This window comes from Carassius carassius, chromosome 7 (assembly GCF_963082965.1).
Source record: "Carassius carassius chromosome 7, fCarCar2.1, whole genome shotgun sequence".
Lineage (NCBI taxonomy): Eukaryota > Metazoa > Chordata > Actinopteri > Cypriniformes > Cyprinidae > Carassius > Carassius carassius.
In genome coordinates this window covers 30,967,066-30,983,118 of record NC_081761.1, presented here as the reverse complement: position 1 = coordinate 30,983,118, position 16,053 = coordinate 30,967,066, and the positions used below count along the sequence as shown (strand labels likewise).

The 16,053-nt window shown below is 36.9% G+C and overlaps 1 protein-coding gene across 12 annotated transcripts in view; it reads right to left on the bottom strand.

Annotated features, from left to right (window-relative positions):
- mcf2la (mcf.2 cell line derived transforming sequence-like a) overlaps positions 1-16,053 on the bottom strand; it is a 65,970-nt gene that overhangs the window by 24,171 nt on the left and 25,746 nt on the right. For all 12 annotated transcript variants that reach the window (XM_059554554.1, XM_059554553.1, XM_059554557.1 and 9 more), the window contains exons 2-4: positions 14,855-14,938; positions 11,409-11,523; positions 5,903-5,993 (exon numbers count right to left, since the gene is read on the bottom strand). In XM_059554554.1, the coding sequence (XP_059410537.1) occupies positions 5,903-5,993; positions 11,409-11,523; positions 14,855-14,938 (290 nt within the window). The remainder of the gene's footprint in view (positions 1-5,902; positions 5,994-11,408; positions 11,524-14,854; positions 14,939-16,053) is intronic.

Genomic DNA, 16,053 nt, shown 5'->3' with positions numbered 1-16,053 from the left:
GATGACGTTGATGTTGCAGTGAATGTGGTCATCCTCCCTTCCCCCATTCTCGCTTACTCACGCCTTTATTATGTGTGTGTGTGTGTGTGTGTGTGTATAAAGACTGCAGTGGGTTTGTCTGCCCACAGAATGCAAAACATTATTTTTTTTTGTAGCTCATAATGAGGGTAATATCTAGAGAGCATGCTGATGGCTCATAATGGCACAAAAGAACAACAAAAAAAATATTGATAAATATTTTATGATTGCAAATTGTATTTAATTTATCAATTATGATTTATTATGCTTTTAAAAATATATTTTTTTATATATATTTTATATAATTAAAACAGTTCTGTTTTTTTTGATGCGACCAACCCAGGTTCAAAACTGCCTTTTGCCAAACATTTTTCCTCCATTTACAAATCTCATATCACATCGGAAAGGCATTTACTTTCAATAAAAATGAAGGAAAAATCTAAAAGCGAGGGAGGGCTTTCTTGTCCCAGTAAGGTGGCATCCATTTAATAGGAGTTAAAATTATAATTTACACTCAATACATTATTATTATTGCATACTGTTTTATAATGTATTACAATACTGAGGTGCAGATAATTGCAACTATTTAAATTAAGTAGTATTGCATTAAGTAGTATAAATAGCCGAAAATACATCTATCACTATGAAAATATGCTTTTATATAGTGTAAATAGCATCTATCGTTATTTACACTTATAATAATAGCCGCTGCCAATATATCAATTATAATTTCTATTCATTTAAAATATTTAAAATATAAATGTAAAACAAATGTATATTGTAATACATTCAAATGTAGACTCATTTGATGTTATATTTAAAAATTGTAAATATATGTGTGTGTATCTGTGCGTGTGTGTAAGGAGGTAGAGAAACTGTGTCTCAAGGGAACAGCTGCCACGGCACTGATATACCACAGACTAATCAGACACGTGGCACGATGAATTCAATTAACACACACACACACACACACACACACACACATCTCCAGTCCATACACTCAATGTATTTTCTAATTCAATACACACAATTAAAATAATTTTGGGGTTAAATTTGATAGTAAAATGAGCCACACAGCAGAGAAACACAACGCTAACTCATCAAGGCGTATTATTTCCAATAAAAAGCAAGGGATTTGAATCCCAGTGTCCCTGATGCTCATCTTGGTGACCTTTCACCTTTCATTTGTCACCTCAGGACTACCTCATGCCCTGTGTGAACATCACTGTTATGTACAGCTCAGAGTCACAGGTGAAATGCCTCCTCATCAGCACGCTTCACTCTTAATAACTGTGGATGAACCTGAGGAACCCAATGAGGTGTGTCCCAGACACTGATCACTGAGTGAGTGAGCGCCAAGGGAAAACACAGGTGGAATAAAACAGTTCTTTAATCACTAAAAGGTTCTTTGAGGAACCAAAAAAGGTTCTTTTATGGGTTGGTGCTGCCAAAACCTCCTCTTGGAACCTTTATTTTTAGATGCTTCTGAGTGTCCATAAAAACTGATCCATATATACACATTTTCACCATAAAGTCTAGAAGGACACATCAAAAACTATGGATGCTTTCTATCATTTCACAGCAGATGTCATTGGGCAGACACTATCCTGTCTTTCAACATAAGAGCCTCTTAACAACCTCCCTTGAGACGTCTCAGAAAGCAGAAGGGAGATAGCCATCAATGCTTTCAGGTCAAATAAAGGAAATATTTAGCGGCAGTAAAAATAACGGCACCATAATAAAAGACATTTAAACACAGCTGGTCTGCAGGCTGAAGGGCGAGATGAAATGAGAGGGAGGAGCATATTAAACGTGTTCTGTTTGCTCGTCAGTTGTTTAGTGTCTCGATTTATTTATGAATCATTGTGGAAACAATAATTAGATCATTTATGCTGTAGATATGCCTCTTAATAAAACCAAATCACATTTACATTTAATAATAATAAAATAAAAAATACATAAAATGTGAGTTTTAAGAAGTGTATGACAATGATCATGAGATACTCACATGGACTAATATGCAAAAAAGATAAATATTTATTTGTATGTGTGTGGGGGGAGGATCACTGGTCATCCATTGCAAATATTACAAGGATAGTGCAATATTTCGATTTAGCTACATTGGGGAAGATGTTTATCTGTGCCCAATTATCATACATTAGCATGCATTAGCACACATTAAAATTTCCTAAAGTGAATTAGATTGGGCCAGGCGGAGACTAGTTCCGTCAGACTTCTTTGTTCACTGGTGCATATTGTAGAACGCACAAATCTAAATGCAAATCAATTAATAGTACCATTTCTAATAACAAAAACAATAATGAGTGTGTGCACAAGAGATGTCCATGTTAAACAGAAATGTAGAAACTGATTAACACACTTGTAATTATGCCCTAAATGAAATACATTAAAGACATCATTAACCAATCTAACACAGAGCACAAGCACACACAGAAATCAACATTTCCTCCATGAGATATTAATCTTAAATTTGTGAAGCAACTTTTTTTTTCTTTTTTTTTTTACATGACCTATAAAGACCACAGCACACATGGTTAATGTGTATGTTAATGGGACTTTGTATTTTTGTTTTGATTTCAGACACGTGTAGGAAAATCTCCTCCAGCCGTTCCACACCAGCTGCACTGCTGATAACCATTACCAATCAGCCATATGTGCTGTGATGGAGGATAGAGAAAGAAAGGAGTAGATTACATGCTTGTGTGTGCCAGTGTGTGTGTGTGTGTGTGTGTGTGAGCAGAGTGAGAGAGATACTATTGTCTCCACAGAAAACAATAAGGTACAGCAGGGAAAAGTTTTTTTTCTGGTCACATGATTTACAATAACAACTGACTATTGATCTACATTACAGCTCAAAAGTTTGTAAGATTTATTTTATGTTTTTTTTAATGTTTTTGAAAGGTTTCCAAGGCTGCATGTATTTGATCCGTAATACAATAAAGCAGTAACACTGAGAAATATTATTACAATTTAAAATAACAGTTTTCTATTTTTTCTATTTAAAATATAATTTACTACTGTGATGCAAATCTGAATTTTCAGTACTCCAGTCTTCAGTGTCACATAATTCCTCAAATCTAGATCTTTTTTGTGGATATTCTTGCCATGCTGTACTCTTACTGTTTCCCTGCAAACGTTATGGTAATATGAAATGCAGTTGGCTGGAAGGTTGAAAGTAAAATGAAGAGGAAGCGAGAAGGACACGAGGCAAAGGAAGAATGATAACCCTGTTATTTCATTACTGTCAAACCTCCATCTCATTATGGCTACAAAAAGAAAAATTCCACTCTCTTCTTCAGGTGCAAGAAAATCCTGGCGTGTGTCATTTTTCTAAACTAAAGTAGGTTTGTGGGGTAGCAGAATAAACCTCTCCATCATCAACACACAAACAGCAGAGTAAAACAGTCTATACAACAGAATCATGTACACTATGTAACAGATCTGATGTCACTAAAACACCAAAGTCTGTCATTCAGAAAGGGTTTGCTTGTCACAATAGTGGGCTGACATGTGTTAGAGCACTTTAACATACAGTCATCATATTAAAGTGAGCATCTACAGACTATTCAATGACATAATTAAATATAAAGTGCATGTTACTCATTACTATTACTTAATACTTACAGTAATTATTACACTATTAAATGGACACTAATGTAAGAGTGACCTGAATTAAGTGAATAATTCATTTAGTCCCTAAAGCCACTTTACATTAGACCAGATCTCATATTTCTAACTGTCATGCACAGATAAAAGCAGTTATTACATGGGACAATAAACAAGCAGTCCAACTGCTGCAACCCAAGTTACCAGTTTAGTGGGCTGTGTTTACCAAACAAAACTAAGTTTCATATGAACACAATTTTATTTAACGTTAAGTTTATTAAAAAATAAAACGACTGGTGTCGGTAACACTTTAGAAACACTTAAAGAAATTAATACTTTAATCCAACAAGGATGCATTAAATTGATCAAAAGTCACAGTAACAACTTTTCACCCCCAATTTAAAGCATTTATACTAGTGAAACTTACACTATGAAAGTGCAGTATGAAATGACAGATTATCAGGGAAAGAGCCATTAAATATCATCTTATGTCCACCTCGAAGTCCTCAAAGCCTACAATCCTCAACACAGCACACACTAAATTTGTGCACATTTTGGGCATCAACTGTCTCCAACTGCTGTATTAAACACAATAAAAGTTAATAAATAGTGCCAATAATGACACTAACAATAATGAAAATACAAAAGTCTGTTCCTTTTATCATTTCTGCTAAGCGAAGACAACTACACAGTTAAGACCAAAATCAGTACTCGTTTTGCTCAGTGTGACAAAATGTGAAAATGATCAAAAACTCAATTATTTTTTTTATTTTTTTGTCCTTATTTGGTAAAGCAGTGAAGCACAAGTTAGCCATCATCTTGATCACTGGTTTGAGTCCAGTGGCGTTTTTGAGTGCTGACCTAATTAAACAGTGTTTAATCTGATTAGCCCAGTGACCTCTCCCCTACTGACTATCATACACACTCACAGCTTTAACAAACCCCCTGCGGCCACCACACTTGTTGACAGTCTGAAGAGTTTACCACAAGCAGAAATGCACTGATGATCACTACAAGCCACACTCAAAACAAGCTGAAGACAAGAACGGACAAAGATTACAGCTGTCGTTGCTGCTATTGTCCATAAAACATAACTTCAACAACATTTGTGCTTTCAGTGTGCTGGGTTCATACTCATGTGGACGTGCTGTGGTTCACTAGACGTCTCTGTAGTGGATTAAATATTAAGGGTTTCTATGAAAAGAACTGAGAGCCTTGTTTTAGATGCCCACCGACTTGGAACAATGCAGAAATTCGGACTAATCCACTCATATAGCCAAAGGCACCTGCCTGTCAGCTCCTATTCTTCTTACAGCATGCACAGAAAAAAACAAACACACAGATGCACACGCAAACATTTCTTCATTCATTCAGATACATAAAGAGATTTCATCTTAAAATGTTCTCTTAAAGGGAAAGTTCACCCCAAAATGAAGATTCTGATATCATTTACCTACTCTTACGTCTTTCCAAAAACAAAACCAAGGTTCCAAAAGGTTTTCTCACAGCAATGCCATAGAAGAATCATTTTTGGGTCTCCAAAGAATCGTTTAGTGAACAGTTCTCAAAAGAATATTTTCCACTATTAAGAACATTTAGTGTAATGGAAAGATTCCATGAATGTAAATGTTCTTTGTGAAAGCATGGATGCCAATAAAGATGATGAATTGTATATGACTTGCTTTCTTCTATGCATCACAAAACCAGATATTTGAAGCACATTTCATTCCATAAATAGTCAACTGGGAGCCAAACAACATTGGACCCCACTGAAAACCAACAAAGCACAGAGATACTTTAAGTTTTTGTTCCACATAATAAGCAGTACATCAAGGATAGTTAATAATGACAATTTTCATTTTTTGGGGTAAGCACATGCACACACTATTTTTGTTCTGACACACACACACACACACACACACACACACACACACACACACACACACACACACACACACACCATATATGCCAATAAAGATCCTTTATCTTTATCTTAAGAATATGACTTCTGTGCAACACAAAACAAGATATCTGAAGCACTTTTTCCCCCATTAATTGCCAACTGGTAGCCAAACAACACTGGACCCCCTTGACTTTCATTGTATAGAAAAACAAACAAAGAATGAAGTTTTTTTGTTCTGTATAATATACACTTATTTCAAACAGGTTCAAAACAATATACACATTGAATCATTTTCTAAGAATTTTCTTCTCTCGCTCTCTTTCAAACACACACACACACACACTGAGGGCTCACCGCGATCCGCAGCAGCGTCCCCTTCACTGATGCCCATCTGTCTTGCCGCCGGTCAATGACCAGGATGAAGCCGACCCCCGTCGAGCTGAGACTGAAAATAGGAGAGACACCAACACCATCACTATGGCAGCAAGCACGCGCGCACACACACACACACACACACACACACACACAAATCATAAACACTGAGATACTGCAGATGTCACATACCCTAAAGTCATCATTAAACAGTTCTGTACTAACCAACCAACATCAGACTGACAAAGTAACTAGCATTCGGTGCATTGCAAATCATTACATTATCCACACGTACACATCTGCATTTGCCCCCTGGCAAACAAGATGAATGCATACCATGTCCAAATGCAAATTAAAACCCACAGCCGTATGTTGAAATGCACTAGCCCAGAATGCAATCGTGGTAACGTAGCGCAGAGATGCTGAGCTGGTTGCTATGTCCATCACCATACAGAATGGCAGCTCTCTGCACCAGCAGTATCAAGCTGTTTTATGATGACCGAGGCAACAGAAAAATCCAGTTACACACTCCTGATATTAAAAAACAAACAGCATGAATGTGCAGAATCCACCCTAACGCTGATATTCCAGGTGTCCTTCAGCAGATTTCAGTGTACACGGATGGCTTCCCCTCCATTTCTTTCTTCACTTCAGTACACCTTTGCTTACAGCTCCTCTGTTTATGGTTCCATTTGAATGAGTGCCACCGTAGGCACAGACCGGGAGAGCAGCTACATTTTGCCTCCCCGTCTACAGCGACCAATCGTGCAGCATCAGGTGCTCCCTCTCAACCAATCAGAGCTTAGGAGAGAGCTGATGGATAGCCAAGCACTTGAATTGCTAATATGGAATGTGGGCGGGAGATACGTGCTGATTGATAATGAAAGCTCCTCCCACAAGAAAACTGGCACTGCAGATACTTGTGTATCAAATCTGCCACCATTACAGTGACACAGATTGTGTTTCTTTTTCTGGCTCCCGCCTTTTCCACCAAATTTCACACTCCCATCCCTTTTCTCTCCCCTCAATCCCACCTCCTAGTCCCCCCTCTCAGCCCCCGGCTGTTTTTCTCAGGAACATTTGTTCTCCGCTCCTTTCACAGTGGAGGGCAGGAGGAGGAAGCAAATGAGAGAGATGCAGGGGTCTTATCAGCTGACAAAGTCCCAGTACAGATCTGCACTGACACACCGACTAATGACCTTGAAAGTTCATCTGTAATAAAGATCAAAAATCTGATTGCAATCATCACTGCAATTATATCCTTCCACTCAAAGGCTGCTGGGGGTTTGAGAACCATCGGGTGTTCACTACACATGATTTATGGTCATACTGGTGCTTAGCCTTATAATGTTTTTAATTATTGTTCTGTGTTGTTAGTACAAGCCGAATTCCGGAAAAGTTGGGACGTTTTTTAAATTTTAATAAAATGAAAACTAAAGGAATTTCAAATCACATGAGCCAATATTTTATTCACAATAGAACATAGATAACGTAGCAAATGTTTAAACTGAGAAATTTTACACTTTTATCCACTTAATTAGCTCATTTAAAATTTAATGCCTGCTACAGGTCTCAAAAAAGTTGGCACGGGGGCAACAAATGGCTAAAAAAGCAAGCAGTTTTGAAAAGATTCAGCTGGGAGAACATCTAGTGATTAATTAAGTTAATTGATATCAGGTCTGTAACATGATTAGCTATAAAAGCTTTGTCTTAGAGAAGCAGAGTCTTTCAGAAGTAAAGATGGGCAGAGGCTCTCCAATCTGTGAAAGACTGCGTAAAAAAATTGTGGAAAACTTTAAAAACAATGTTCCTCAATGTCAAATTGCAAAGGCTTTGCAAATCTCATCATCTACAGTGCATAACATCATCAAAAGATTCAGAGAAACTGGAGAAATCTCTGTGCGTAAGGGACAAGGCCGGAGACCTTTTTTGGATGCCCGTGGTCTTCGGGCTCTCAGACGACACTGCATCACTCATCGGCATGATTGTGTCAATGACATTACTAAATGGGCCCAGGAATACTTCCGGAAACCACTGTCGGTAAACACAATCCGCCGTGCCATCAGCAGATGCCAACTAAAGCTCTATCATGCAAAAAGGAAGTCATATGTGAACATGGTCCAGAAGCGCCGTCGTGTCCTGTGGGCCAAGGCTCATTTAAAATGGACTATTTCAAAGTGGAATAGTGTTTTATGGTCAGACGAGTCCAAATTTGACATTCTTGTTGGAAATCACGGACGCCGTGTCCTCCGGGCTAAAGAGGAGGGAGACCTTCCAGCATGTTATCAGCATTCAGTTCAAAAGCCAGCATCTCTGATGGTATGGGGGTGCATAAGTGCATACGGTATGGGCAGCTTGCATGTTTTGGAAGGCTCTGTGAATGCTGAAAGGTATATAAAGGTTTTAGAGCAACATATGCTTCCCTCCAAACAACGTCTATTTCAGGGAAGGCCTTGTTTATTTCAGCAGGACAATGCAAAACCACATACTGCAGCTATAACAACAGCATGGCTTCGTCGTAGAAGAGTCCGGGTGCTAACCTGGCCTGCCTGCAGTCCAGATCTTTCACCTATAGAGAACATTTGGCGCATCATTAAACGAAAAATACGTCAAAGACGACCACGAACTCTTCAGCAGCTGGAAATCTATATAAGGCAAGAATGGGACCAAATTCCAACAACAAAACAGGAGATGCTACACCATGGTAAACATGCCCCGTCCCAACTATTTTGAGACCTGTAGCAGAAATCAAAATTGAAATGAGCTCATTTTGTGCATAAAATTGTAAACTTTCTCAGTTTAAACATTTGCTATGTTATCTATGTTCTATTGTGAATAAAATATTGGCTCATGTGATTTGAAAGTCTTTTAGTTTTCATTTTATTAAAATTTAAAAAACGTCCCAACTTTTCCGGAATTCGGGTTGTACATTGTGTTAAGACTGCAAAGTAATATTATATATATATATATATATATATATATATATATATATATATATATATATATATATATATATATATATACACACACATTTTCATATACTATATAGCTGAATGCTTTAAACACTGAGATGAAGATTTATTTAATATAGCACATTTGCATTTTCAATGTAAAAAAAACATTGGGGTTGACTGTAAATTGCAAATATTTTATAATATGTATAAATATAATACTTTATAATATAGTATAATATGTTAAATGTTATAATATTACATTACATGTTTTATCAGAAACCACAGAACAAATTCAGGACCATGTCTTGCTTACATATGAATCTTTGAATAATAATTTCAAAATGTACAAATACATATTGAGGTCATATTTCACTCAAAATCTATTTGTGCATTAATATATTCATTTAGGAATCAATTAATTATTTAATTGTTATTATTATTATTTAATATTTTTAGGTGTCCAGACAGTATCAAATTTTTTTTTTTTTTTTTTTTACAGAATTAGTTTTCATTATAAGAATTAGAACTTTGCAGCTAAATTTAATTTTATCTACAAGAACTACAAGAATCTTTATGGTTTTAAGCAAAGTAGTATAGTAGTGATTCTCCTATTACTATTTCTTTTGTGTTAAAATATGACAAGGACACATTCTTAAGGGGGTTTCATGACATTCGCTCCTGAACTCCATTCATTTACCAAATCAGAACTAAATTAAAACCCTATCTGCCATTTTCAGCATGAAGAAATCCATCTAATTACTCAATCACCCCCTCTCTCTGTGTTTCTCATGGGAATAATGGGGAACCAAGAGGTGGAGAGAGCGAGAGAGAGAGCGAGAGAGAGTGAGAGAGAGCGACAGAGCGAGAGCGAGAGAGAGAGAGAGAGAGAGAGACGAAAAGCAAAGGACCAGAATCATGCTTTCATTAGAATATTAACAAGGGCTGTTAAATACCAATGCACCAGTGAACTTTCACAGGGATTAACAGAAAAACATCTCTAGGTTACTTATGGATATGAAGGCATTTTCAGGTCAATAATAATGTACTTGCCTGAGAAAATCATATATTCAAATTACTCACGAACTAAGAATGCATATGTAAAACAAGGGGCATTAGGATCACCTTGTTAATCATGTACATAATTACACATTCTAATTTAATATGTATGATGAATATTAATGAGGTAGCAGTCATACACACACTAGCTGTGTCTCATTTAGAAGGCCACGTCCTCCGGAGGTCGCATCCTCTGGAGGTCGAATCCTCTCTAGGATGCGTATAAGGAGTGTCCTTAACCCTGGGATTGAACGAGACGGCCTTCGTAGGATGGAAGGAAAAGGAAACAGGAAGTATCACGTTGCTATGCCAACACATAGCGTCGTTGCGCTCTCACACTTGTTAAAGAAAAAAATATTATGAAAATAATTTCTACATTTGGAAAGTAATTTGAAAAAAAAAAGTTTTTACTTGTTTTATTTTATTCAATGTTTGAGGAGCTAAACACTTGTAATCATGTTGACCACACCTGTAATTCAATTTGTAAAAAATTAAGAACTTTAAAATACTTACATTTAAACACCACATCTCTGCTTGTGTGTAGATCTGCCGCCGCCATTTTTTCAAATAAACAACGGTTATTTATGGCGACGCAAAGAATTGTGGGTTATCTGTAGCAGCGAAGGATACACCTCATGTATCCTTCGAATTCCTGTGAAAAAGGTAGCATTCGAAGGTCGCATTCGGAGTGTGCTACTTGCTTTTCTGAAATGAGACAACCTCGATGATGTATGCAGCCTTTGAATGCAACCTTCGGAGGGCGCAGCCTTCTAAATGAGACACAGCTACTCACACACAAGCAGGCAGTCATAACAGCCTGATGTGTTGCAATGGGAAAGGATTAGAGTTTCCTCTACTGGCACTCATCTAACTGTAGTTTACCATCAACAGTGTAGTGATGTGTCTAAATAAAGATAATGTCATCATAAATCAAATACATACAATGTTTTCTTTTGTTAAACAAAAATAGATTCAGATAGGCTTTATTAAGTGTTAACACATTTTTTGACCAATAAACTTTCCTGACATTTCCAGTCATTCATCAATGCTGGATTTTAAATCATGTTACAGAGATGGGAGTGTATTTATATGTCAGGATTAGTGCTGTCAAACAATTAATTGCATCCAAAATAAAAGTTTTTGTTTACATAATATGTGTGTGTTTATTTATTATGTGTATATAAATACACACACGTACAGTATATATACTGAAAATCATGATTACTGATTAATCATTTGTCAGCACTAGTCAGGATGCATTTTTTGGGAATTAATAGATTGAAGTACACGCGTTTCCAATAACAGCATCAATGGACAGACTGATGTTATCACACCAGTTTGCATGTAGATCTACTTTGTAAGCACCAGCCAATAAATAAGCACTTTTCCTGGTCTGGGAGAAAAACATTTTCAAATGCCTCTTTTTTTTTTTTTTAAGTGCTGGTAATGACTGATCCTTCCACCTCCTGTTTTCTCACCTGGGAACGCTAGTCAGGTATGTCAGCACGTTGTGAAACTCCTGTTCCTCCAGCTCACCAAATGCCGGGTACTCTGGGAATATAATGATGGGGCTGCCATTCTGTCCTCGGCCACCTGGAATTGCAGATGTGGAAAAGGCAGCTGTTAGCGATTCAGTTTAAGATGCAGCATTGTGCTGCTTATTCAGAGGGAGAAATGTCTATAACCAGTGACCTTGAAGCTGCAATAATTTTACAGTCAGACTGTTCAGGAAATATAATAATCCAGCAGCACTTCTGCATGTAAAAAGTCTTCTACCCACAAGGGGGCACTTCTACAGCTTCCCATGTACAGCTTACACAGAGAAAGATAGCGACTGCGTACTTTAACAGAAGAATGATTGTATCTGTTATGAACTGCATAGATGAATCAAGGACATGAAGCATTGTCAAGGGCACAATGCAACAGCATGAAGACAAAACCTTCAAATCTCCTCTTTTCTGTCATTGAGCTTTGCCTTGCAAATACAGATGAGGCCATTCGAAAATAGAGAAACATCATATTAATCATTACTGGAGCTATAGATATGGTCTATGTGCGAGTGAGAAAGAGAAAGACAAAGGGAAAGAGGAAGGAGGACATGTTTGGTGCAGTGACAGAGGTCATGTGACCATGTGTGTGTATTTGGATGCTACAACACTGTGATTAATAGAGCAGGATGGATCCACTGCAGAGCTCACACACATTAACACCTCTACGACTGTCACACACAGACACACAGGTGTGCACACACACACGAGGTGAAAAGGACACTGCTGTTGCATTTGTAACCATCAGTAGAGCAAACCCAAAGAGCTCCAGTCCATCTGGACCAGGTGAGAGAGAAAGGGTCACTCCACAACATTATACTACAACATGGAAGCCAGACGAAGACGAAGAGTCATTCATCATCATCATCAACAAACAGACACACCATAAAAAAAAAAAAAAAATGATTGATTGAAATAAATTAGAATATAGTCCAATTTAGTACATTACAGTAGAATTTAGCATAAAAGGGTAGAATATGACTATATTAGAGTTAAACAGAGAAGAATGTAGTATAAGAGAAGAACAGAAAAACAGAGCACAATGGAGTGTAAACAGAACAGAAAATACAGTTAGAATGGAATATAACAAAATAGCAAAATAGAGTACACTAGAGCTGAATAGAGTAGAATAGCAGTATATGGGTAGAACAGCTGTATGTAGCAAAATGTAGTAGAATACAGAATAATGGAGTAATTTAGAGTTGAACAGTGAAAAGAGCAGAAGAATAGTAGAATGAAGCAGAACAATGTTAAATACAGAAGGATAGTGCAGAAACTAAATTAATAGACTGGAAATAGAACAGAATGTAGTAGGAAAAAGTACCATCAGAACACAAATACAGACCTAAGAAATCTAGACCATGGACAAAATTAACAGAAAGGGCTTTCATCCCAATCTCACAAACTGGGTGACTTTAGTTTCCGGTGTTTCCATCAGATACACACCCACACACACACACCCTGTATGATAATGATAATATCAGACACAGGCCTCTGCAACCGTCTGGGAGGGAAGAAGTAGGACCAGAAAAGAAAATGAGATGAAAAGAGCTAAAAGGAAATGAAAACAGGGAAAAAACAGAAGGAGCGTCTAGCAGTGGAGGTCTGTCATTAAATCTAGGTGGAGAACTGAGGCATTTGACCAGAGAAACATATTCAACATAGCAACATAAACACATATAAAATCAGTGCATATGCTACATGGACATGGACACACACACACACACACACACACAATGCATAAGCAATCGCTCAATTATTCATGTGGCATTATATAGTGAATGCTCTATACTGGGATGAAGTTAACAAAAATGAGGGAGCTATTTGGAAAGTAATTGCAGCTTTCCATATTGCAATAAGTGCATCAGCTATACTCTATAAATGCTTTAGAATGTGCACACAATAGAGGGAAACAAATTGTCCACTAAAAATTCAGACAGCACAATAAAATGGCTGTCATACAAATTTGGGAATAAGAAGCCGTTTCTGAAGTCACAAGGTCATCAGTTAACAGAAACCAGAAGTGCAATAAACACTGATCTTTTTTTTCTTTTTATTGGAATATCCTTGTTTCTTCAATGATGCAGCTTGGCTGTTCACTCTTCTAGCAGTTTTGTTGTAAATGTTTCATGGGATGTATAATGCATGAGTTCAGAGTTCAGACTCTAATGCAATGAAGGCATGAGTTGTTTTTTTTATAGAAAACCTGAATGCCGATCTAATCCTCTTATTCACTATAAAACTCTTCTATAGACCTCACACACAGCCTAACTGTCAATCAAATATCCTCGCAAAGCACATCAGCTCTGAACTTTGTCAAGCACATCATCATGGCAAAACTAAATAATTAAGAGGCTTCCTGCAGTCAGGTGTCATCATGGGCAACCTGAGCCGAGCCCTTACTGGGTTATTTACGGAGACTGGAGAGAGTTTCTGGAGTGTTATGTGACTGTGTGTTTATGTGGAATCTGTGCACATTCTAAATTAATCTGCTGTTGACTCTGTGAAAGAAAACATCCTTTATGACTCACATGGCACATGTGAAACAGGACAAATCATACTCATGATGCTGTCAAAACACTAAATATAGCTCATTAGATCAGTGATTAAGTGACGTGTTCACTTCCTTGACACATTTGCACTATAAACATCCGAGTGAATGAGAATGTCAGCACTGGGTTTTTACATGCACATGTTACAGTTATGTTAATAACGTGGAACTACAGGAAGTGAATACATTTTAACATGGAACATGCAAACGGTTTATCAAAAATTTAGGGTTAGTATGATTTTAAATGAATACATTTATTCTGCAAGGATGCATTAAATTGACCAAAAGCAGCACAGTTTCCACAAAAACAAAGCAGCACAACTGTTTTCAAGATTGATATTAAGCAGCAGATCAGTATAATAGACTGATTTCTGAAAGAATCATGTGAAAACTGAAAACTGAAAACTGCAGCAATGAGGCTAAAAATTTCAGCTTTGCATCACAGGAATAAATTAGATTTTAAAATATATTAAATTAGAAACCAAGTGTTTTGAATTGTAATAATATTACACAACATCACTATTTTTTTTACTGTGTTTATTGTTCAGATAAATGCAACCTTAGTAAAGATATGAGACTTCTTTCCAACACAGGAAAAAAAAAAAACTTACAGACCCCAACATTTTAAACGGCAAAGTCATGTAAATGCCTAAAATTGTGTTCTTTAGGTAAATGTGATAACGACGTGCTAATGTTTTTTTTTTTAGTAATCAATGTTTTGTTGTACATGTAAACTTATTTAATGATGATCGTTTTGATGAAGCTTTCAGAATCTCTCATAGTGAGCACACAGTCTTTATTGGTACTGATTGTGGAGGAGACTCACCTGACAGGAAGGCAAATTGTTTCCTGAGGTCTGTGCTGATGTCTGCAGCACACAGAAGACTGCTCTCCTGCTGCATAATCTCATCTGTGTGAGAAACAGATTTAATTAGTAAACATTTTACCATAAATAAGGAAAAAATGGTTGTTTCTCATGTTAATGATTATGGTTATAACACACAACTTCATTGACACACAGTGATGACACATAGGAATGATTAGATTTCTGATTAGAGTCTGAGAAAAGCAGCTGGATGCATCTTTTAATGCATTTAAAGATGGAAGAGAAGTTGAATGGATGGTTGGACAGAGACGGGAAGTTAAAAACACTGAAAAGAGGAAGAGAGAGTATTTTCTCAGTGCATCCGGAGATGTTGGATTATTGTAAGCAGCTTTTGTGAGTCTTCAGCCGCTTTTGAGTCACTGCAGCACATGTCTCTCACGCTCAGAGTCAGACTGTATGACTTTTAGATATGTTCTCATGTTAGGTCAGAATCTGAACATGTTGGTCTGAATAAAGGTGAAATCAGCCCGCTGTGAACAGATGAATCCGAAACAAACCAAGAAAACATGATCAACCATGACAAATCTCTGGCACAGTGCCAATCAGCAAGGATAAAGTCACTGGACAACAGTTGGAAACAGCCATACACACTTTTATCTGTCTTTGCTGCTGTTACTTAGATGCTTGAGACCTTAAGGAATCTGAATTACAGTTCTTGAACTCGGCAAGAGCTGAGTATTTAAGTAGGTCACAGATAAACATTCAACTCACAGTACTGTGAGTGGGCTTAAGGATTTCGTAATTAATTTCTTTTTCCATTAGTTTTGCTGCAGAGGCTTTTATTGAAACTCATTGGACTGTAGGTTTGTACTGTACAAATGTTAGAAAGTAAATTCAAGACGAATACTGATGACATCCTTCCAGAAGACCACATTCATCTGTGCAAAAGACCATCTAGGTCGAAAACATGCAGGTTAGGATAGCTTTTGCTGCCACGCCATGCCTGTAATTCAATTCAATTCAAAATCAAAACAGATGAAATGAAATGAAAAAAGAAATAAAAGAACTTAAACAAACTAAAAACAAAAACCAAGCAAAAACCAAATAAAACAAACAATCAAAAGCAAACTAAAAACAAAGACCAAACCAAAAGCAACTAAAGCAACACAACAAAATAAATGAAACATGAAACAAAACAA